Consider the following 24,004-nt stretch of genomic DNA (forward strand, 5'->3'; position numbering starts at 1 on the left):
AAAACCTGAAAACGCAACATGATAAAATATAACATTAAGGTTTAAAAGTTTAAAGCTAAATAAAATAAAATTTAAAAAACCAAAAGAAAACCTAGCATAGTGCAAAGATTTAAAATGCAGTAGTGGATTTAAAACAACAAAAATGGGAAGAGTAGAATACCTGGGGAAGTAAGATTTCACCTGGCACTGAAAAGAGCACAAGGTAAGTGCCAGGCGAGCCTTATTATTTATTTATTTATTTATTTTATTTTATTTTATTTCATTTCTATACTGCCCAATAGCTGAAGCTCTCTGGGCAGTTCACAAAAACCTTTATTTCTACTTTATAGAATCATAGAATAGCAGAGTTGGAAGGGGCCTACAAGGCCATCGAGTCCAACCCCCTGCTCAGTGCAGGAATCCACCCTAAAGCATCCCTGACAGATGCTTGTCCAGCTGCCTCTTGAAGGCCTCTAGTGTGGGAGAGCCCACAACCTCCCTAGGTAACTGGTTCCATTATCATACTACTCTAACAGTCAGGAAGTTTTTCCTGATATCCAGCTGGAATCGGGCTTCCTTTAACTTGAGCCCGTTATTCTGTGTCCTGCACTCTGGGAGGATCGAGAAGAGATCCTGGCCCTCCTCTGTGTGACAACCTTTGAAGTATTTGAAGAGTGCTATCGTGTCTCCCCTCCATCTTCTCTTCTCCAGGCTAAACATGCCCAGTTCTTTCAGTCTCTCTTCATAGGGCTGTTTCCAGACCCCTGATCATCCTGGTTGCCCTCCTCTGAACACGCTCCAGCTTGTCTGCATCCTTCTTGAAGTGTGGAGCCCAGAACTGGACGCAATACTCCAGATGAGGCCTAACCAGGGCCGAATAGAGAGGAACCAGTACCTCACATGATTTGGAAGCTATACTTCTATTAATGCAGCCCCAAATAGCATTTGCTTTTTTTGCAGTTAAAGCTGCAGGAGCCCTGCCCTCTTTTGTATCTGGTTACTTTGGTTTTATACTGTACTTTATTGTTTTAATTGTTGTGAACTATCAGGGTCTTCAATTATTGAGTGGTAGAGAAATATAAATGAATGAATGAATAAATAAGGCTTGAGTGCATGCAGCTGGTGATATTCCCTCTTCATCACAACAGTTAAAGCTGTAGGAGCCCTGCCCTCTTTTGTATCTGGTCAAGAGGGCAGAGCTCCTGCAACTTTAACTGTTGTGATGGAGAGGGAGTTTCACCACGTGCTGCATGCATACAAATGACACCTGCTGAAATGCCCTTTTCAATTCAACTGATGGTCACCCTACTGTTGGAATCTGTCCAAAGCTCTGATGTGATTCTAATTCCTGTATGGTTCTCCTTACCTTGATTTTTAAGAATCTTCCTTGTTCCAAATCTAAAAGGCTTGATCCTTAAAGGGACAATGGTTCTTTTTTTCTCTGTTTTTTACTCAATAATAGAGACACACAAGATGAAAGCAAGTTCACTTTTATTTAAACTGATGCAGTTTCACACCTCTTTAGCTTTTAAAAAAAGATTGTAGTGTTGAGCAGGGGGTTGGACTCTATGGCCTTATAGGCCCCTTCCAAACCTACTATTCTATGATTCTATGATATCTAGCAGCAATTTTGTGGGTTGTTGCATCAGTCCGTAGAAGTTATGTGTGACTGGTGAGTTTGGTTGATTTGTTTGATCCATTCTGTTCGGGATGTATTATTATCATGGGATTTATGATATTATTATTATTATTATTATTATTATTATTATTATTATTATTAATTGCATTTTTATACCGCACAATAGCCGAAGCTCCCTGGGCGGTTCACAAAAACTAAAACAATTCAAAATGTAAAACAAACAGTATAAAAACATGAGATAAACTACACATTAAAACGAATTAAAACATACCATACATGATTAAAACATCCTGAAAATAATAATAATGATAATATACAAGGGGTTTAGTCCTAAAATCTTGTTCTCAACTGTCTCTAACACTAGCCACTATTTTTGGCATGCCTTTCTTAAATGAAGGGGGGGATTCCATCGCGTTCTGGCTTTTACCCCATGTCCCATCTCCAGTTTGCAAACCCTGGTTTTTGCAACTTTCCCCTTTGGCCCAGATGGGTGGGAGAGGCACTCGCTATCCCTTCCCCAACAAACTTTCCTCTCTACACAATGAGTTAATATATAAAATTCCATTCAAGATATTTTATTATTACTTACAACCAAAAGAATCTGTCCAACTGAATTATTTTCTTCCCCTCCCTAAAAATAATAATAAAAGACTTTGCTCTTAACAATCCAGCAAAAAGCTGCTGGTGTCTGAAATGTGATCCTCAAACGGCTAGGAGCATCAGCACACAGAAAATGAACGGCCAGTGTGGTGTAGTGGCTAAAGTGTTGGACTGGGAATTGGGAGATCTGGGTTCTAGTCCCAACCCGGCCATGGAAACCCACTGGGTGACTTTGGGCCAGTCACAGACTCTCAGCCCAACCTACCTCATAGGGTTGTTGTGAGGATAACATGGAGAGGACGAGGATTATGTATGCCTCCTTGGAGGAAAAAAGGCAGGATATAAATAAAATAATAATAATAATAGGCAACCGAATAAGAATTTTGCCAGTGGAAGTTCACAAGCTGGTGGGGTGTCAGAGGCACGATTGGCGATTGGAAGCCAGTGGCAGACACTTTGCATAATATTTGCATATGCAAATTTAGATAGAAAGATTGTAATTTAAATAGAAATACAGGACATCTCAGCATAGTGTGGTGTAGTGGCTAAAGAGCCAGCGTGGTGTAGTGGCTAGAGTGTTGGCCTGGGAGTCGGGAGATCCAGGTTCTAGTCCCCACTCGGCCATGGAAAGAAACCCACTGGGTGACTTTGGGCCAGCCCCAGACTCTCAGCCCAACCCACCTCAAAGGGTTGTTGTTGTTGTGAGGATAACATGGAGAGGAGGAGGATTATATACTTGGGTTCCTTGGAGGAAAAAGGTGGGATATAAATGCAATAAATAAATAGTGCAAAAGATGATGACCAGGTGAGTTCAGCTTTGTGCCAACCTGTTCAGTCCCTTCTTCAAGTGTTTACTGGTGATGAGCAACATTTCTTACAGTTCTTTATTTTAAAACTGGAATTGCCTTTCAAATAGAAGACAGGCCCATCTAGAAGAGGACACCTGTCCACAGGAAGATCTCTGCGGGCCAAAAACTCATACATTTAATTGAAACCTGTATCTAGCAGCAATGGGTAGAATCCAACTAAAGTCCTATTTAGAGCAGACCCATTGAAATGAACGTCATGGCTAACTTACGTCCCATTCATTTCAATGGGTCTACTCTAAATAGAACTTTAGTTGAATTCTATCACATTTACTCTTAAGTGTAGTGGCCCCAATCTGGATCAGGACCCTTATGTGAAGGGCAGGGGTTAACCCCTTCCCTGCTCCATCTATGGGCCTAGTTCAGACTGCACGCACGCACGCACGCACACACACACACACACAGGGTGACCCTATGAAAAGGAGGACAGGGCTCCTGTAGCTTTAACAGTTGAATTGAAAAGGGAATTATAGCAGGTGTCATTTGGATACATGCAGCACCTGGTGAAAGCTAGCTATACTAGAGTGACAAAAGAGGGCAAGGTTCTTGCAGCTTTAACTGTTGTGATGAAGAGGGAATTTCACCAGGTGCTGCATGCATCCAAATGACACCTGTTTTTCTATTCAGCTGTTAAAGATACAGTAGCCTGGTCCTCCTTGACATATGGTCACCCTAGCTAAACTTTCCTTTAACATCCATTCTCCCCCAAAGTAAAGCTATGAAAGGTACCAAAAAATGACTTTTATTTGAAATATTTTGGAACAAAACATTTCGAGACATTGTTAGATCACAGATTTCATTCGTGTCAATTTAAAGAAATTGCTGTTCTTAAGATGTTGCTTGTTAACTTCAAAATAATATCAACCTTTGCTGAAACTACAAACATTTACAAAGCCTTCTAAACACATCAAAAGGTAAACACTAAAGACAGACACGCATTAAATTAAGCACCAAAAGAAGAAGTGAAATGACAATACAATTGAATGCATTGGATTGGGTTGTCATTTCACGTACTTGTTACTCAGAAGTAAGTCCCACTGCATTCAATGCAGCCTACTTCCAAGTAATTGTGTATCAGATTGCTGCCCAAGTTTGATATGGCTACTCGGAAGATTAAAGCTGCAACTTTCAATCCACTTGCCGTTTGAACTCAATGGGACTTATTTTTGAGTAGACATGTATATAAGTTTGTACCGCAAATTGCTCTCTTAATACAATTCTAGGGGGTTTCCCAGTATATAAAGGATGTGGAAACTGTTGTGAAACATTATTGGGATGGCTTCCAATAGCCACAAATATTTTGAATCGTAAGTCTTAATCTTCCATTTATACTATTAATAAGCATATGTGAAATGTCTTCATGGAAAAGAAATATATATATACACATGAAATAGAAGAGTCTACAACAGCTGTGGTCTTCCAGATGCTTTGGTCAGAAAATAAAAAAGGAGACACAAATTCTCAGGATGCAAAAGATGTTGTGTTTCGAAGCCTGACATGTTTTGGCCTGAATTCTTTCGAAGGCCTTCCTCAGGAGGCTATAACGTAATTATTATTTTTAAAAAAAGATTTTATTAAATTATGTTACAGCCCCCCCGAGGAAGGCTTTTGAAACAATTCAGGCCGAAAAGCGTCAGGCTTTGAAATAAAACATCTTTTGCATCCTGAGAATTTGTTTCCTTTTTTTCTGACCTGGCTTGAATGTTCTCCACCATTTGGGTTTTCTTTCTAGATGCTTTGGCCTACAAGTCCCAGCAGCTTGATGGGAGTTGTAAATATATATATATCAGTAGGCCCACAAGTTGCCCACCCTTTCCCCCCACAAGTGCTGAGTTTTCTCTCTGAGGAGCCCTTTTGGCATCTGGAAGGTTCTATACTTGTCCTGCCAGAGATCAAAAAAGTCAAACCAAGTTCATGGTCACACATCATGCCATACTGAAGAATTGTCCTGCGATCTGTCGTCTGCTTACTTTCAAGAAGCCGCTAAAGACTCCATAATGTGTCAAGAACTGCCTCACGCGGAATTATTTGTAAATAATAGAATAAGAAAATCACCAAGAACAGTTGATTCTCCTTGTGACGTAAGTTCCTGTTCTTAGGAAAGTCAAATCATATGGATGCATGGAATGTCAGGTAACAGATCATGAGTTCATACAGACATTTGACTATATTAATCTGGGACTTAACAGAGATGATGGTTTCTTTGCCCACTATAAAGAGTCCACATACCTTATTTAATTATTTATTTACAATATTTCTATACCACTCAATATCTAAAAAAAGATTCCAGAGCAGTGAACATAGCTATAAATAGTAAAAAGAAAGAAGATTTAAAAAGCTAATTAATATTGTTCAATTTCTAATAAAGGACCAGGGAAAAAAAAGGTGGCTGGTCAGTTGGGGAAGTCTTCTCGAAATAAGAGTTGTTGTTTTCAGGAGGCGGCCTAGTATTGGCGCCTGCCTGACCTCCAGAGGCAGGGAGTTCCACAGGGAAGGGGCCACCACACTAAAGGCTCTTCTCCTGGTGGATTCCAATCGGGCCACAGGTTTACGTGGAACCACCAGGAGCTTGCCCTCCGACGACCTCAGTGACTGGGCAGGTTGATAGGGGAGAAGGTGTTCTCTCAGGTACCCTGGTCCCCAGTTTTTTTAGAGCTTTGTACACTCGTACCAAAACTTTAAACCTGGCCTGGTAGTCAATAGGCAGCCAGTGCAATTCCCTCAGCAAAGGAGTTATGTGCTGAAATGAGGCAGCTCCTGACAACAGCCGAGCTGCTGCGTTCTGCACTAGCTCCAGCATCTGGAGCAGCCTTTAGGGCAGCCCCACATAGAGCGCATTGCAGTAATCCAGCCTTGAGGTTACTAGTATTTTATACTGCTGTTGCCCATTTTTTTTAAAAAAAAGATTCCCCTCAATCAGCTTTCGAACGAGTTTTCTGCTCTGTTTTCCACGGTTTCAACTCAGCACTTTATGAAGGCTGCCACCATTTAATATCCCATGTTACACTAAAAAAAACAACTACCCCCCCTCCCATCTTCTAAGTTACCCAACTGTTACCCAGAGGACCTTCTCTTCTGCTGCTCCCAGACTGTGGAATGGCCTGCCGGAGGAGACTCGTCAACTTAAGTCTACTAACATTCAAGAAAGCTATAAAGACTGATCTCTTCCGGCAGGCCTATCCAGTGGAATTTTAAGATGTTTTTAGAATGTAAAACATCTAAACATGTTTAGATCTAAACATTCAAGAGGCAGCTGGACAACCATCTGTCAGGGATGCTTTAGGGTGGATTCCTGCATTGAGCAGGGGGTTGGACTCGATGGCCTTGTAGTAGGATTGTGTCCTTAGAGAGCAATCCTATGGTCCTTGGGCAAGCATCCCAGGGCCTGTAAGATCGTTTGGATTCCTCCTTCCGAGATCAGAGTGCTGTCCCTCTCGCAGCAGCAGCAGAAAGAAGTGCACCATCTGCCATCCGATGTCGGAAAAGCAAGCTCAGAGGAGAAAAGTGGGCGTTCTGGTGGGCAGGGAGAGATAGGAGACCGGAGAGGCCAGGATACGAGTTATCCTGAGCTTCCTTCCCTCCGAAGCACCCCCGCTAGACAGGCAGAAAAGCCTGTCTAGCAAAATCTGCAAGGTGGGAGGACACGGAGGTGACTTTTGCCTCCGTTGCTCTTCCTGTTTTGCACTGGATGATCAGGCTAGGAAAAACTCCAGTAAGAAATCCGGGAGAGCTACTGTCATTCAGTGTGGTCGCAGCTGAGCTAAGAGTGTGAGTGTGTGTGTGAGTCAGCCTTTGCAGCATCCAAAAATATCCAAGAAGTGCTGCTACAGGGGATTTCAAGCAACGTACTAAATATTCTGTTCTACTACAGAGTTGACTCACAGGACACCAAAAAATTTATGGAGATGGAGAATGGGGTAGAGATTATTAAAACAATTCTTAATGCTCCATTGTTTGAATTGCATGATTAAATAGGTTTTGCTAAAATCTTTGTAAATAGAGGGATGAACATGTCCTTAATAAGAAAACGAACCTCTTTGGACAGTCAATTTTTGAGAAAACTTGAGTATCTTTTTTAAAAATATATAAATAAATAAAAACAACCCTCTGTATACAAATTGATTATTCTGCAAGTCTGCCAGGATGCATAAAAAAACCCAACGTACTCCCTCTTAAACCAGTTATTAGAAGTGGAACTTCTAATAGAAGTGCAGTTCTATTTTCAATTCCTTTCCTATAATGGCATCCCACAATCTGCAGTTGATTGTGGGATGCCATTATAGGAATTGAAAATAGAACTGCAAACATCATACCGCCCTTATACAAATCGATGGTGCGACCACCCTTGGAATACTGTTTAGACTTCTGGTCACCACACCCCAGAAAGGACATTGCAGAGCTGGAAAAGGTGCAGAAAAAAAATCAACCAAAATGATCAAGGGGCTGGAACAATCCCCCAAGAGGAAAAGTTACAATGAGACATCTTAAACCATGTTGGTTAAGCCAGGAAGCCAGGCCGTGTTCAGAAGACACATTAAACTACAGCTTTAACCATGGTGAATAAGGCTTTCTAGCTTAACCACAGTGGTTAAAGCCATGGTTTAAGGTGTCTTCTGAACACAGCCCGGCTTTCTGGCTTAACCAACATGGTTAAAGATGTGGTTTAAAGTGTCTTCTGAACACGGCCTGGCTTTCTGGCTTAACCACCATGGTTAAAGACAAGGTTTAATGCGCCTCCTGAATGGGACCAATGTCTGGAACTGTTTAAATTAGAAAAAAGGTGAGTAAGGTAGGATAGAGGTACACAAAATTAGACATTTTTCTCCCTCTCTCATAATTCTAGAACCCAAAGAGGTCATCCCATGAACAATAGGTGATTCAGCACAGATAAAATCAAGTACTTCTTCAAAATGCCAAACTCTGGAATTTGCTACCGCAAGATGTAACAACAGCCACCAATTGGGATGGGTTTAACAGGGGATTGGAAAAGTTCTTGGAGGATGCGGCCATCAAGGGTTACTGGTCATGCTAGCTATATGCTACCTCCAGTATTGGAGGCAGAATGTCTTGGTATACTAGTTGCTGGGGAACATGGGTGAGAGGATGTTGTTGCACTCACGTCCTACTTGGGGTTTTCCCACAGGCAGCTGGTTGGCCACCGCGTGAACAGAATTCGGGGCTGGCTGGCTGGATCTCCGTCCGTTGGATCCAGCATGACTTTTCTTATGTTCTTAGTACAAGCAAAGCAAATGCACAGTGTGTAGTGCATCACAACTACCAAGGAAAAAACAGCGATCACAAAAATGCCAGAGACCTCCAGGGCCCTCTCATCTAAAAGGAATGTAACCGTTCAGTGTAGCTCAGCTTCTCACCACTTGGGCAAGTGGGGGACATGAAATGATACAAGGGCATGATAAATTGGCACAGGAGGAATGAAACTAGTTCAAAAATCCATAGATTCTTTCTTTTCCTGTGATAGCAGGTGTACACAATGGGACTCATGTGGTTGCCAAGACATGATTTATTTGCCATAGGGGGCCAATAACAAACCTGCTCTAATACATTTATAGTCCTGGCACTAACTGAAACTTGTTTCAAGGAGATGGCTTTTTTGACCAGGTTTTGAGGGTTTCTATGAGTCGCTCTTCCTCCTAAAACAATTGGTCAGAAAATATATATAATTATGTATACACTTCCTTCTGGGGAAGAATTCTTTGAAATGAAGATCCTGGCTCTAACTGAAATTTGTTTCAAGGAGATGGCTTTTTTCAACCAGATTTTGAGCATTTATGAGTTGCTCCTCCTAAAACGATTGGTCAGAAAATATATATAATTATGTATACACTCCCTTCTGGGGAGGAATTCTTTGAAATGAAGATCCTGGCTCTAACTGAAATTTGTTTCAAGATGGCTTTTTTCAACCAGATTTTGAGCATTTATATGAGTTGCTCCTCCTAAAACGATTGGTCAGAAAATATATAGTCTAATTATATGTATACCTCCTTCTGGGGAGGAATTCTTTGAAATGAAGATCCTGGCTCTAACTGAAATTTGCTTCAAGATGGCTTTTTTCAACCAGATTTTGAGCATTTATATGAGTTGCTCCTCCTAAAACGATTGGTCAGAAAATATATAGTCTAATTATATGTATACCTCCTTCTGGGGAAGAATTCTTTGAAATGAAGATCTAACTCTAACTGAAATTTGTTTCAAGGAGATGGCTTTTTTCACCAGATTTTGACCATTTCTATGAGTTGCTCCTCCTAAAACGATTGGTCAGAAAGAATTATGTATATACTCCCTTTCTGGGGAGGAATTCTTTGAAATGTAGATCTGTACACTATCTGTCCATACTTCAGGCATTTGTGGATTCACAGGATTCTCCTTTATGTAAATATATTTTTTACATTAGCTGCAGGTTGCGTGATTACTCGAGCTCTTTCCCCAGACTTTGAGCTTTTAAATGGTTTGTCCCTTTATGAGTTTCCTGATGTGAAGTAAGGCCTGTATTCCGACTGAAACTCTTTCCACACTCCAAGCATTTATATGGTTTCTCCCCAGTGTGGATTCTTTGATGGGCAGCAAGGGTTGTGTTCCGACTGAAGCTCTTTCCACATTCTGTGCACGTATATGGTTTCTCCCCTGTATGGGTTCTCTGATGTGATCGAAGATTGTTGCTCCTACTAAAGTCCTTTCCACACTCTAAGCACTTATATGGCTTCTCCCCTGTGTGGATTCTCTGATGCCTTGTAAGATTTATGTTGTAACTGAAGCTCTTTCCACATACTGAGCATGTAAACGGTTTCTCACCTGTATGGATTTTTTGATGTAAAGTAAGATGGTGCTTGTGACGGAAGCTTTTTCCACACAGTGCACATACATACGGCTTTTCTCCTGTGTGGCTTCTGTGATGTATAGTAAGGGTAATGCTATGACGGTAGCTCTTATCACACACGGAGCATTTGTATGGTTTCTCCTCTGTGTGTGTTCTCTGATGTGAGCTCAGGTTTGAGCTACTGCTGAACCTTTTCCCACACAATATACACATATACGGCTTTTCTCCTGTGTGGCTTCTTTGATGCAGAGTAAGGCTTTTATTCCTGTTGAAGGTTTTTCCACACTCTGAACATATATACGATCTCCCTCTTCTGTGGCTCCTTTGATGCAAATGAAGGCTTTTGCTCCTACTGAAGATTTTTCCACACTCTGAGCATTTAAATGGTGTCACCCCTTTATGTATTTTCTGATGTAACGTAAGGCTTTTGCTCCAACTGAAACTCTTTCCACATGCTTGACACTGAAAAGGTTTCTCCCCGGTATGAATTCTCTGATGAGAAATAAGGTTTGAGCTACAACGGAAACTCTTTCCACACTCTGAACAGGTAAAGGGTTTCTCCCCTGTGTGCACTCTTAGGTGTATAGTAAGCTGTATCCTTTGCCTGAAGCTCTTTCCACAATCTGAGCATTTATATGGTTTCTCCCCAGTGTGAATTCTTTGATGGACAGCGTAACTTTTTCTGTTACTGAAGCTCTTGCCACAATCTAAGCATTTGCAGGGTTTTTCTCCCTTTTGCATTTTTGCATTTGTACTAACGTTTGCTTTAGTAGTTAAGATGTCTGCACCTAGAGGAAATTCATCGCCCTCATTTCCCCTCCAATATTCTTCTTGGGTGGGAATTTCATGCAAGTCAGCCTCTTCAGAAGCAATGGATTTCTTCCTCAAGGTCTGCTTCGCTTTGGTTTCCACGCTATGCTTTTCATCCTCTTTATCACCTGCAGGAAGAAAGAGAGAGAGAGAGAGAGAGAGAGAGAGAGAGAGAGAGAGAAAAGAGAGAGAGAGAGAGAGAGAGAGACTCAAATCAGAGAGCAAACCTAATTAATAGCTATGTGAATAACAGCACAGGAAAGTCAGACGGTAGTGCATGCGCTGGTAACTTCAAGGCTCGACTTCTGCAATGCGCTCTACATAGGGCTACCTTTGTGCCTAGTCCGGAAACTTCAACTAGTTCAAAATACGGCAGCCAGGTTGGTCACCGGTACACCTAGGGGTAACCACATTACACCAGTTTTAACATCTCTTCACTGGCTGCCAATTAATTTCCAAGCAAAGTATAAAGTGTTGGTTATCACCTTTAAAGTCCTACATGGTTTGGGTCCAGGCTACCTGCGGGATCGCCTTCTCCCGTACAATCCGCCCCACACACTCAGGTCCTCTGGGAAGAATTTACTCCAGCCAACAAAAACTAGATTAACAACTGTTGCCCAGAGGACTTTCTCTTCTGCTGCTCCCAGACCGTGGAACGGCCTGCCGGAGGAGACTCATCAACATAACAGTCTACTAGCATTCAAAAAAGCTATAAAGACTGATCTCTTCCGGCAGGCCTATCCAGTGGAACTTTAAGATGTTTTTAGGATATTTTTAACAATGTATATTATGTTTTCATTGAGTATTAGGTATTTTATCATTCATTGTTGTTCCTTGCCTCGATCAAAATGGAGAAGCGGGTAAGAAATAAATTTATTATTATTTCTTATATAAATTTGTATATTATTTATCATCATCATCTACATATTAAATAGCCTCTGATGAACAGCGTTAAATGAGAGCCAGCGTTGAAGACAGGCAAAATCAGCTGCTTGCACTAGTAGTCTGGGAACGTGTGTTATTTTGGAGACCTGATCGATTCTGGACCCGTCAAAGTAGATTCCTTGGATTGCCAAGAAGAAACACGGAATAACGGGCTCAAGTTAAAGGAAGCCAGATTCCGGCTGGACATCAGGAAAAACTTCCTGACTGTTAGAGCAGTGCGACAATGGAACCAGTGACCTAGGGAGGTTGTGGGCTCTCCCACACCAGAGGCCTTCAAGAGGCAGCTGGACAACCATCTGTCAGGGATGCTTTAGGGTGGATTCCTGCATTGAACAGGGGGTTGGACTAGATGGCCTTGTAGGCCCCTTCCAACTCTGCTATTCTATGATTCTATGAAACTAGACCACTTGTGAAAAGAATGACAACTTATTGATAGAAAAAGGATGCAGAATAACAATACAAAGGATTGAGTTAGTGACTCCCAAAGAGCTGGCATTTGCTGGGACTTCGATTAACAACAAAGAGAGATCATCCATTGAACCCAGGTTTTCCAGGTTGGCATGAACCCTCCCGCTGGAGCAAAGCCAAATTGGTTAGACCTCAGCTCCATCATTTCTACTCTTTCTGATATTCTAGTACGTGCCCCAAAGCATCTCAGGCGGGCAATGAGTTACCTGTCCTGTGACTAACAGACCCCAACATTACTACACTAGGCTCGGGGGGGGGGGGGGAGAAAGACCCTCCTCATTTCCTAAGCGCAACAGAAAATTAGCAAATGAACAGACAAAATTAGGCAGAACTGTTGACTTGAGGATTATATTCTTATCAGTGCCAGACAGCTAGCAAGGCTGACCAATCTCCCCTGCGTAAGAAGGCTACAGAATTGCCCAATATCATAGAATCATAGAATAGGAGTTGGAAGGGGCCTACAATTCCATCGAGTCCAACCCCCTGCTCAATGCAGGAATCCACCCTAAAGCATCCCTGACAGAGGGTTGTCCAGCTGCCTCTTGGAAGGCCTCTAGTGTGGGAGAGCCCACAACCTCCCTAGGGAACTGATTCCATTGTCGTACCGCTCTAACAGTCAGGAAGTTTTTCCTGATGTCCAGCTGGAGTCTGGCTTCCTTTAACTTCAGCCCGTTATTCCGTGTCCTGCACTTTGGGAGGATCGAGAAGAGATTCTGGCCCTCCTCTGTGTGACAACCTTTGAAGTACTTGAAGAGTGCTCTCATGTCTCCCCTCCATCTTCTCTTCTCCAGGCTAAACATGCCCAGTTCTTTCAGTCTCTCTTCATAGGGCTTTGTTTCCAGGCCCCTGATCATCCTGGTTGCCCTCCTCAGAATACGGACACACAAACACAAAGGCGTGGGCAAGGGGCCTATGGCCCTTTGGAAGTTGTTGGACAACTCCCATGACTCCCCACCATTAGGCATGCTGGTTGGAGCTGATGGGTGTTGGGAGCCTGATAACATGTTGAGGTTGCAGGTTCTACACTCCTGTGCTAGCCCAGTCTCCTGTTTCCATCACAGGACAACCAGATGCTTCTGGGACGTCCAAGCAGCAGGGTGCAAATACAGCAGGCTGTTCCTCCACCCAGCAGTCAGAAGTTCCACTGGGCTAGCTTATTTCATAGGCGCGGATAAACCTTCATTAATTTGTCTCATGTGCCTTTAAAGACACCAAAACCATTGTGGCAGCGAATTCCAGACGTTAATCCAGCCACTCCCAACCAGGTGTCCTCCACATGTTGACTAGGGGATGCTGGGAGTCATAGTCCAATACATCTGGAAGGCACCCGGTTGGGAAAGGATAATCCAATGCTGTGTAAGGACAGATGTCGTGTCGTCTGTCCTGAATCAACTTAACAAAGTACAAAAATCACAAACCAGCCTGATCGCTCCACAGATGTAAAGCCAATCTAGCTCACATTTCCCTGTAAAACACACACAACAAAACTTCTCCCTCCTTTCATGATTTGGACAAAGAGAAATATTTTTTTTTACCCAAGAGTTCCTTGTTTCCATAATGCTCTTGCCCGGCTTTCCTGCGCTCAGCACTTTGACCTGGATCCAGCAGGGGATGTTCTCTTCCAGAGACATGCACAATGACCTTTTCAATCGTTCCCAGTCCCTGAAAGAAAGAGAGAAAAATGCATGTTTCATCCAGCCCCTGCAAAGCAAGCCATAAGAACATCAAAAGAGCCCTGCTGGATCAGACCATCATAGAATCATAGAATAGCAGAGTTGGAAGGGGCGTATGAGGCCATCTAGTCCAACCCCCTGCTCAATGCAGGAATCCACCCTGAAGCATCCCTGACAGATGGTTGTCCAGCTGCCTCTTGAAGGCCTCTAGTGTGGGAGAGCCCACAACCTCCCTAGGTCACTGGTTCCACCGTCGCACTGCTCTAACAGTCAGGAAGTTTTTCCTGATGTCCAGCCGGAATCTGGCTTCCTTTAACTTGAGCCCGTTATTCTGTGTCCTGCACTCAGGGAGGATCAAGAAGAGATCCTGGCCCTCCTCTGTGGGACAACCTTTTAAGTATTTGAAGAGTGCTATCATGTCTCCCCTCAATCTTCTCTTCTCCAGGCTAAACATGCCCAGTTCTTTCAGTCTTTCTTCATAGGGCTTTGTTTCTAGACCCCTGATCATCCTGGTTGCCCTCCTCTGAACACGCTCCAGCTTGTCTGCATCCTTCTTGAAGTGTGGAGCCCCGAACTGGATGCAATACTCTAGATGAGGCCTAACCAGGGCCTAGAGTTGGTGCCTAGAACGGGACACAATACTCGGTCCATCTAGTCCAGCATTCTGTTCACACAGTGATCAAACAGGTGCTCATGGGAGTCCCACAAGCAGAATAGGAGTACAAGTTACCTAGGGAGGTCATGGGATCTCCCACCCTAGAGGCTTTCAAGAGGCAGCTGGACAACCACCTGTCAGGGATGCTTTAGGGTGGCTTCCTGCATTGAACAGGAGGTTGGACTCGATGGCCTTGTAGGCCCCTTCCAGCTCTGCTATTCTATGATTCTATAAAGTAGAAATAAAGGTTTTTGTGAACTGCCCAGAGGCTTTGTAGGCCCCTTCCAACTCTACTATTCTGATTCTATGAAACAGCACCCAACAGCTCATATACCCCAGCAACTGTATTAGTTGTATTAGTTTTATAGTTTTTAATCAATTTTATGTATTTTATAGCATTTTTGTATTTGATGTTCCTCCCCACCTCGATCCAGAGGGAGAGGCGGGTAAGAAATAAATAAGAGAGCCATTGTGGCGTAGTGGCTAGAGTGTTGGACTAGGAGTCGGGTGATCCAGGTTCTAGTCCCCACTCGGCCACAAAAACCCACTGGATGACTTTGGGCCAGTCACAGACTCTCTCAGCCCAACCTACCTTGCAGGGTTGTTGTTGTGAGGATAAAATGGAGAGGAGGCGGCTTATGTACGCCTCCTTGGGTTTCTTGGAGGAAAAAAGGTGAGATATAATAAATTACTTTTATATAGGCTCACTGCCTCTGCTACTGGAAGTAGCATAGAATCATTGTAGAGTTGGAAGGGGCCTATAAGGCCATTGAGTCCAACCCCCTGCTCATTAGCCATCGGGACTAGTAGCCTATAACAGCTTTCTCATCCATGAATTTCTCCAATCCTATTTTAAAGCCATCCAAATTGGTGGCTCTCATTACATTTTGAGGCAGCAAATTCCATAGTTTGAATATGAATTATGTGAAGAAGTACTTCCTTTATCTGTCCTGAATCTCCCACCAATCACCTTCCTGGGACGACCCCTTTGGGTTCTAGTATTATGACAGAGGTAGAAAAATGTCTCCCTGTCCATGGTCTCCATTCTACACATAATTGTGTACACCTCTTTCCCGTCTCCCCTTACTTAAAATATGCCAGGTTGGTCACCGGTACACCTAGGGGTGACCACATTACACCAGTTTTAAAATCTCTTCACGGGCTGCCAATTAGTTTCGGGGCGAAGTATAAAGTGTTGGTTATCACCTTTAAAAGCCCTACATGGTTTGGGTCCAGGCTACCTGCAGGATCGCCTTCTCCCGTACAACCCGCCCCGCACACTCAGGTCCTCTGGGAAGAATCTACTCCAGCCAACAATAAAAAAAGCTGACAATCTTTTCTTCTGTCGCTCCCAGTTTGTGGAACGGCCTGCCGGGAGAGATTCATCAACTTAATAGTCTTCTGGAATTTAAGAAAGCCATAAAGACTGACCTCTTCCAGCAGGCCTACCCGGTTGCATTTTAAGATGCCTTTTTAATAATTTGCTGGTTTTAATAATGTATTACTTTAAATCAGCCTTCCTCAACCTGGGGCGCTCCAGATGTGTTGGACTACAACTCCCAGAATGCCCCAGCCAGCTCTGCTGGCTGGGGCATTCTGGGAGATGCAGTCCAACACATCTGGAGTGCCCCAGGTTGAGGAAGGCTGCTTTAAATGTTTTAATTAGTTATATGTATTTTATTGTGTTTGTATTTGTGTTGTACCCTGCCTCGATCCAGAGGGAGAGGCGGGTAACAAATAAATAAATGAAACAGTCCCAGATATTGTAACCTTTTCTCATAGGGGAGTTGCTCCAGTTTCTTGATCATTTTAGTTGCCCTTTTCTCTAACTCTACAATGTCCTTTCTTTAGATGCCTTCTCCTTTTGCCTCTGCAACAAGTGCCACGAGACCTCTCGGGAAAGGAATCAAGTAACCATATCTCATGCCTTCACTCACTTACGCTCTTCCATGCTTGTTCTTAAACAGCATTAGACAGCCTTCTCTGACAAAGTGCATAAATACATCAATAAAGTAAGTAGATTTGAACGGCTTCTAAACTGGCTCTAGCCTGCATTTATTACCATCACTACTAAACGATGTGTTGCCACGCTTTCTCTATATAAAGCAACTCTGCTGTTAAGTCACACTAGACTCTCCTATAAGCCCCACTGGGGACTACAGGTAAAACCGGTCTTTAGAATCATAGAATAGCAGAGTTGGAAGGGGCCTACAAGGCCACTGAGTCCAACCCCCTGCTCAATGCAGGAATCCACCCTAAAGCATCCTTGACAGATGGTTGTCCAGCTGTCTCTTGAAGGCCTCCAGGGTGGGAGAGCCCACAACCTCCCTAGGTAACTGATTCCACCGTCGCACTGCTCTAACAGTCAGGAAGTTTTTCCTGATGTCCAGCTGGAATCTGGCTTCCTTTAACTTGAGCCCGTTATTCCGTGTCCTGCACTCTGGGAGGATCGAGAAGAGATCCTGTCCCTCCTCTGTGTGACAACCTTTTAAGTATTTGCAGAGTGTTATCATGTCTCCCCTCAATCTTCTCTTCTCCAGGCTAAACATGCCCAGTTCTTTCAGTCTCTCCTCATAGGGCTTTGTTTCCAGACCCCTGATCCTCCTGGTTACCCTCCTCTGAACACGCTCCAGCTTGTCTGCATCCTTCTTGAATTGTGGAGCCCAGCAAACCGACATCCACCCACCCACATTTCAACCTCTTGCTTGTCCTCCCTGCTGATCTGTCTCTGGACCATTCCAGCATTTCTCCTTTCTCAAGGAAATTCACAGCCACCTCCCGGAGCAGCCTCAGAACTAGAAAGAATCTCCGACATACCGGTCAAGGCAGGCTGACACAAAAGGAGGGCGACTCCTTCAAAAAGGCGTGCTGACCTACAAGCTAGTAAGCCACAAGCCACTCACAGTTACCAGGAAGAGGCGCTCTCACCTGCCGTTCAGATTCCCCAGCCACTTGCTGCCTCAGAAGGAAATCCTCTGCTAGGGAAACAGCCTGGAAGCAGCTCTCAGAACCTCGCTCCTTCACCCAGCTCCGCATCTCCGAGGGCAGGACAGCCAGGAACTGCTCCAGAATCACCAGGTCCAGGATCTGCTCCTTGGTGCGCCACGTTGGCATCAGCCACTGATGGCAAAGCTCCCAGAGTCGGCAGTAAACCTCTCGAGGCCCCTGGGCATCCTGGTAGCGGAGCTGCCTGAACGGCAGGCGCTGCGCCTCCCAGCTGCTGGCGTCCTCCCTCTTGATCTCTTCCAGCTGCCCATAGTCGCTCCCGCCTGCGGATTCTGGCCTGAAACTGACTTGCTTTGCTGTTCCAGGTGAGGATCTAAATATACGCTCTTCTCTGGCGCACTGGCTGGTATCCCCCGCCCACTCAAAGGAAGGCACAGAAGTCGTAGCCTCACCCCAAGGCAGCTCTGGGTTTCCCTCTCCTGAACGAGGGGTCTGCACTGTTTTGAGGTACTCCTGCCAGTGGGTTTCCCACTGCTGTGACGACAGCTCCTCTCCCGGTTCCTGTTTAACGCGTTGTGCCTCCGGCCAGCTCAGAGGATGCCTGAGTGTCCCCATCTGGGTGGCTCGAGAGGTGCCCCCGGTACCTACCTCTGGTTTCGGTCCTGATAATTCCTGCCGCTGGTCCATTTTCACCCCCGGCTTCACGCCTTCCTCAAGTGCTGTTTGTCGCTGGGGATTCAGGCCTGCTGGGAATTCTCCCCACTGCTCTGCGGCCATTTCGCGCTCGCAGGGGAGGCTCCTAGCTCAGCTCAGTCCCTCCGTCCTCTTTTGCAAGCGTGCTGGAAAAGAGGTCCGTCCAGCTGCTAGTTTTGCGCTTGAGGTGACGTCATCACAAGGCCCATCGTTAAGGCAGGCAGGAAGGGACGCCGCCTCTCAGCGGCCCTTCATCTCATCAGGTCTCCGGCCAAAGGCGGAGTTCATGCAGAACCTATCTTTTTCCCAACTGCTGGCAAAAGATTTGCACTGAAAGAAACAGAAAGAAAACGGAGAATAATTTTCACAAGAGGAATGACCAACTCTATCTGTGTTAATTTAAAAGGAAATTATTATAAACTAATTTATTGTTGGGACCTAACGCCTAATCGATTAAACAAAATATATAGGAAAGGTAATTGTGCCTGCTGGAAATGTGGGACGCCCTCGGCTGATTATATGCAGATGTGGTGGACATGTCCAAAGGTCCAGGATTTTTGGAAACAAGTTGGGAGGGAAATTCTTAAAATAACAGGTTTATTAATTAATTAATTAATAAGTTAATAAGTTAATAAATTTATTTATTTATTTATTACATTTCTATACCGCCCAATGGCCGGAGCTCTCTGGGCGGGTCACAAAAATTAAAAACATTCAAAGTATAAAACAACAGTATAAAACCATAATATAAAATACAATATAAAAGCTCAACCAGATAAAAACAGCAGCAGTGCAAAATTACAAATTTAAAACACCAAGTTAAAATTTATTTATAGACTTTTAAAATGCTGGGAGAATAAAAAGGTCTTCACCTGGCTTCTAAAAGCATATAATGTAGGTGCCAAACAAACCTCCTTAGGGAGCTCATTCCACAGCCAGGGTGCCACAGCAGAGAAGGCCCTCCTCCTGGTAGCCACCTGCCTCACCTCCTTTGGCAGGGGCTCGCGGAGAAGGACCCCTGAGGATGACCTTAGGGTCCGGGCAGGTACCTACGGGAGGAGGCGTTCCTTCAGATAACCTGGCCCCAAGCCGTTTAGGGCTTTAAATGTCAATACCAGCACTTTGAATTGGGCCCGGATCTGGACTGGCAGCCAATGAAACTGGAAAAGGACTGGCGTGATGTGGTCTCATCGGCCAGTTCCTGTTAGTAACCGTGCTGCCCTGTTTTGTACCAGTTGAAGTTTCCGGACTGTTCTCAAAGGCAGCCCCATGTATAACGCATTGCAGTAATCCAAACGAGAGGTTATCAGAGCATGGATAACTGTAGCTAGGCTATCTCTGTCCAGATAAGGGCGCAGCTGGTATATCAGCCTAAACTGATAAAAGGTAATCTATTTTAAAAGATAATCTATCTTTTAATCCCAAAACAATGTTGGAGCTCTTTCAATCTGAAATCTTAAAAATTCATCAGCCAATGTTATCAAATTTGTTAACAGCAGCAAAGATGATAATAGCCAAGAACTGGAAAAATAGAAAACCAATTGCTATTATAGAACGGTTTACTAAAGTGTGGCAAATTGCTCAATTATTGAAAATTAGGGTAGCGAGGTTAAGAGATGGCAGACAACAGATCCCGAAATTTATAGAGGAGTGGAAACCTTTTATTGATTATTGGAAAAATAATTATGATAGAGATATTAATATATATTCTCGTTTTACTATATAATAAAACATCGCTTGGGAGGTATGTGATCTTCTGATCTTCTGTACTATCTAATCTGTTTAGTTCAGTTTACATCTAATTTATTTTGGGATGTTCCGTATCGTGTTATGAAAATTCTATTTATTGGATACAAAATTTACTTAATGGATTTTGAGATATTAATAGGGTGATTAACTGTTATGCTGAGTGTTTGTTGTTGTTGTTGAACAGCTGAAATAACTCACAGTGTATAATGAATATGTTGTATGGCAGCATGTTGCATATTTTGTTGTTGTTGTTGAAATAAAGCATTAAAAACTTTTTAAAAAATGCAGGGAGGCAATGGACAGAACGCGCCTGCTTCTGAACAACGGAGTTAATCACAGGGGTGGGGAACTTGCTACCCTCCAGACATCCATGATCTCTCACTATTGACTATTTTAGCTAGGGCTGATGGGAATTGTAGGCCAAAACATCTGGATGGCCACAAGTTGCCCACCCCTCATCTGGAGCCTAAGAAGAGCCCCACTCGATCAGGCTGAGGCCCACGCAGTCCAGCATCCTGAAGGGGTGAGGCAGATATGGCTGCAGCAAAGGCAAATGCTATTTTGGGCTGCATTAATAGAAGTATAGCTTTCAAATCACATGAGGTACTGGTTCCTCTCTATTCGGACCTGGTTAGGCCTCATCTAGAGTATAGCGTCCAGTTCTGGGCTCCACAATTCAAGAAGGATGCAGATAAGCTGGAGCGTATTCAGAGGAGGGCAACCAGGATGATCAGGGGTCTGGAAACAAAGCCCTATGAAGAGAGACTGAAAGAACTGGGCATGTTTAGCCCGGAGAAGAGAAGATTGAGGGGAGACAGGACAGCACTCTTCAAATACTTGAAAGGTTGTCACACAGAGGAGGGCCAGGATCTCTTCTCGATCCTCCCAGAGTGCAGGACACGGAATAATGGGCTCAAGTTAAAGGAAACCAGATTCCGGCTGGACATCAGGAAAAACTTCCTGACTGTTAGAGCAGTGCAACGGTGGAATCAGTTACCTAGGGAGGTTGTGGGCTCTCCCACACTAGAGGCATTCAAGAGGCAGCTGGACAACCATCTGTCAGGGATGCTTTAGGGTGGATTCCTGCATTGAGCAGGGGGTTGGACTCAATGGCCTTGTAGGCGCCTTCCAACTCTGCTATTCTATGATTCTATGTCAGGTGGCTTGGGTCCTCGATACTTGAGGGAGCGCCTCTCCCTATATCTGCCTGCCCGAGATCTGAGAACTGTTGGAGGAGCCCTCCTCTGCGTCTCACCAACGTCAAACATACGTGAGTCATTTCTTCTCTCATCTCACATTATTGCCCCGCTCGTGCGCTTTGCTCATCGGATGCCATGTTTCTTACCCGCCCAAAGGTCTCTATTTCTCTTGCTCGGCTTTGTTCATTCTCCATCGCTGCCCCCTATGCCTCGAATTCTCTTCCAGAGCATTTGCAGAACACGAGTTCAATTACTGTTTTTAGAGAGCAATTGAAAACTTTTCTTTTTTCTACAGCTTTTAGAACTTGACTTTGTTCTTACTTTCACACTGTTAGTTTTATTGCCCCCTGTGCCTGTTTGGTGCGTTCTCTTCCCTCTCTTATTGTTTTATTATGATTTCATTAGAATGTAAGCCTTTGTGGCAGAGTGTTGCTGTTTTATTCTTTTACTATGTACAGCAAAATGTACATTGCTGGTGCTATATAATAATAATAATACGCTATGGTGGGGCATGGGAGAGGGCTTTCTCTGTGGTGGCAACCCAGTTGTGGAATACCTTCCTCTTGAAGGCCCAACTGACTTAATTTCGGCACCAAGTTAAAACATGGCTTTTTATCAAAGCCTTCGAGGGCTAAATTCTCCATGGTTACACATAGTTTTAATTGTTTTCTTGCTTTTAATTTTTTTTTACCATTTTTTATTTGTAAACAATTTAACAAGTTTTTAGCTGTGTAAATTCTTTACGTTAAGATTGTTCTGATTTTATCTGTACGCCGCCCTGATTCACAGGTCTTTTAACTGAATGATCAAAGCAATAATTAGCTGGGTACTGGAGGATAGACCAGGGGGTTTGAAAGTGCAGAGTCAGGCCCCTAGTGAAAGTCTCCTACTTTACAGAGGACAGTCCTCTCCCTGAAGGCCTCCTCTATTGTTAAGGCTACCCAGTCCAAGTCTGGTTAAACATAAAGTACCGAGGGGGGGGTGGAGAAGGGGGAGAACTGAGTAGTCCTTCAGCAGGGCTGGTGGACTCTCCTCTCCCTCTGAACGGCCTGCTGGAATGCTTACTTTCTACTCTCTCGCAGGACATACCATCTTGATGCTATGTCATCCCTGGCTGATGGCTGGTTGGCCACTGTGTGAACAGAGTGCTGGACTAGATAGACCCCTGGTCTGATCCAGCATGGCACTTATGTTCTTACAGATGTTTTAATAAATAAACAAACGTCTCTCGGAAGCACACAAATGGGACATGATATCACCTTCAGAACCCTCTACTGCTTTTGTTTCTCAAAGGTATGCCATCTCTTACCATGAACACCTCATTCAAGCCAAACAGAGGTGCTAGCAACACGCTTAACAATTAGAGACCAACAACCACAGCAGAAGAGTTCCTCTCCTTTTCACTTTTAGAAGAGGAATTTATGGCAAGCGCAGCATCTAAGTCTTCAGAAGACACCTTAAACCGTGGCTTTAACCACGGTGATTAAGTCAGAAAGCTGTGTTCAGAAGACACCTTAAACCACAGCATTAACGACAGTAAATAAAGCAAAAAGCCTTATTCACCGTGGTTAAAGCCGTGGTTTAAGGTGTCTTCTGAATGGGCCCTCTGTTGCTGTGTCCCTAGAAAAGGGAATTCTGCAATATTGTACTGTCTTTTGTGTTCTGGTTTCTTAAGAAATATTATCATTGCATCGGGAAAAGAGAAGCAGAGTCTGACAAAAAAAATCCTCCTCTATCCAAATAGAGGGGTGCCTCCTCCTTCATCTTCTTTGCCCACCCTAAGGGCTCACTCACCCCACCCCTTGCTACTTATTATTTTATTTAAAATATTTCTTGGCTGCCTTTCAGGGCAGAAGCCTTCCCAAGGCAGCCCACAACAATAAAACGCATACAATGGCCCCGTTCAGACAACATGCTAAACCACGCTGCTTAACCACAAAATGGTTAATGGAGTGCATTAAGGTCAATGAATTCCGTTAACCATTTTGTGGTTAAGCAGACTGGTTTAGGGTGACCATATGAAAAGGAGGACAGGGCTCCTGTATCTTTAACAGTTGTATTGAAAAGGGAATTTCTGCAGGTGTCATTTGTATATATGGAGAACCTGGTGAAATTTCCTCTTTATCACAGCAGTTAAAGCTGCAGGAGCCCTGCCCTCTTTTAAATCTGGTCACTCTAGTCTAGCTCCTGCAGATTTAACTGTTGTGATGAAGATGGAATTTCACCAGGTTCCCCATATATACAAATGATACCTGCTGAAATTCCGTTTTCTATGCAACTGTTAAAGATACAGGAGCCCTGTCCTCCTTTTCATAGGGTCACCATAGCCTGGTTTAGCGTGTTGTCTGAACCAGGCCAAACACTGGGTCCTGGGTCTTGAAGGAAAGGGTCAGAAGAGAACATTCTGCCTGTCTCTTTTTTCTTATTTTAATAACAGAGGAAACGTCTTTTCTTTTGCATACTTACCTCTAATGCAGCAGCCTCTTTTCCTGCAAAAAAGGGGGGAAAATGGGGGGAACTTCTTTATGAACCTCTTTTTCATAACTCTTCTAATTCCCTCCACAAACAATGATTAATCTCTCTCCTATTCAACCTGCCCTTTCCCCAGAAACCAGCCCTTTCTCCCCGTCACCTTCGCCACAAACGCACCTTTCGCTCACCGCTCCAATCACAAAGGGACACAAAAACCCGGTCCGTGGAAAGGCAGGACAGGAAAGTGCACCGCCTTTTAACGTCCCCCGTGCATCGCAATTCCTTCCTTTCTAGCAGTTAGCGCTCTCTTGTTTTAACCATTAAAGGACCAAAATTGAATACAAACTGGATTAAATCTCCCCCCAGCTTTTAAAAAAATCTCCTACAAACGTCAAATGGCTGCTGATTTAGATATATGGAGTGCTTGCATTGACGTATATATTTGACATGGAAGCGCTAAATCCTTTTTCTCCCC

At 43.9% G+C, this 24,004-nt stretch overlaps 1 protein-coding gene across 1 annotated transcript; it reads right to left on the bottom strand.

Moving 5' to 3' along the window:
* Positions 1 to 8,587: 8,587 nt before the first annotated feature.
* LOC134396331 (zinc finger protein ZFP2-like) lies at positions 8,588 to 23,611 on the bottom strand. Its single transcript, XM_063122793.1, has 4 exons — positions 23,524 to 23,611; positions 17,399 to 18,439; positions 13,678 to 13,804; positions 8,588 to 10,857 (listed from the first exon to the last, which is right to left on the bottom strand). Exons 2-4 carry the CDS (start codon positions 18,191 to 18,193, stop codon positions 9,512 to 9,514), a joined length of 2,268 nt encoding a protein of 755 aa, XP_062978863.1. The 5' UTR covers positions 18,194 to 18,439; positions 23,524 to 23,611; the 3' UTR covers positions 8,588 to 9,511.
* Between the last annotated feature and the right edge of the window lie 393 nt (positions 23,612 to 24,004).

The sequence above is a fragment of the Elgaria multicarinata genome, chromosome 3 (assembly GCF_023053635.1).
Source record: "Elgaria multicarinata webbii isolate HBS135686 ecotype San Diego chromosome 3, rElgMul1.1.pri, whole genome shotgun sequence".
Lineage (NCBI taxonomy): Eukaryota > Metazoa > Chordata > Lepidosauria > Squamata > Anguidae > Elgaria > Elgaria multicarinata.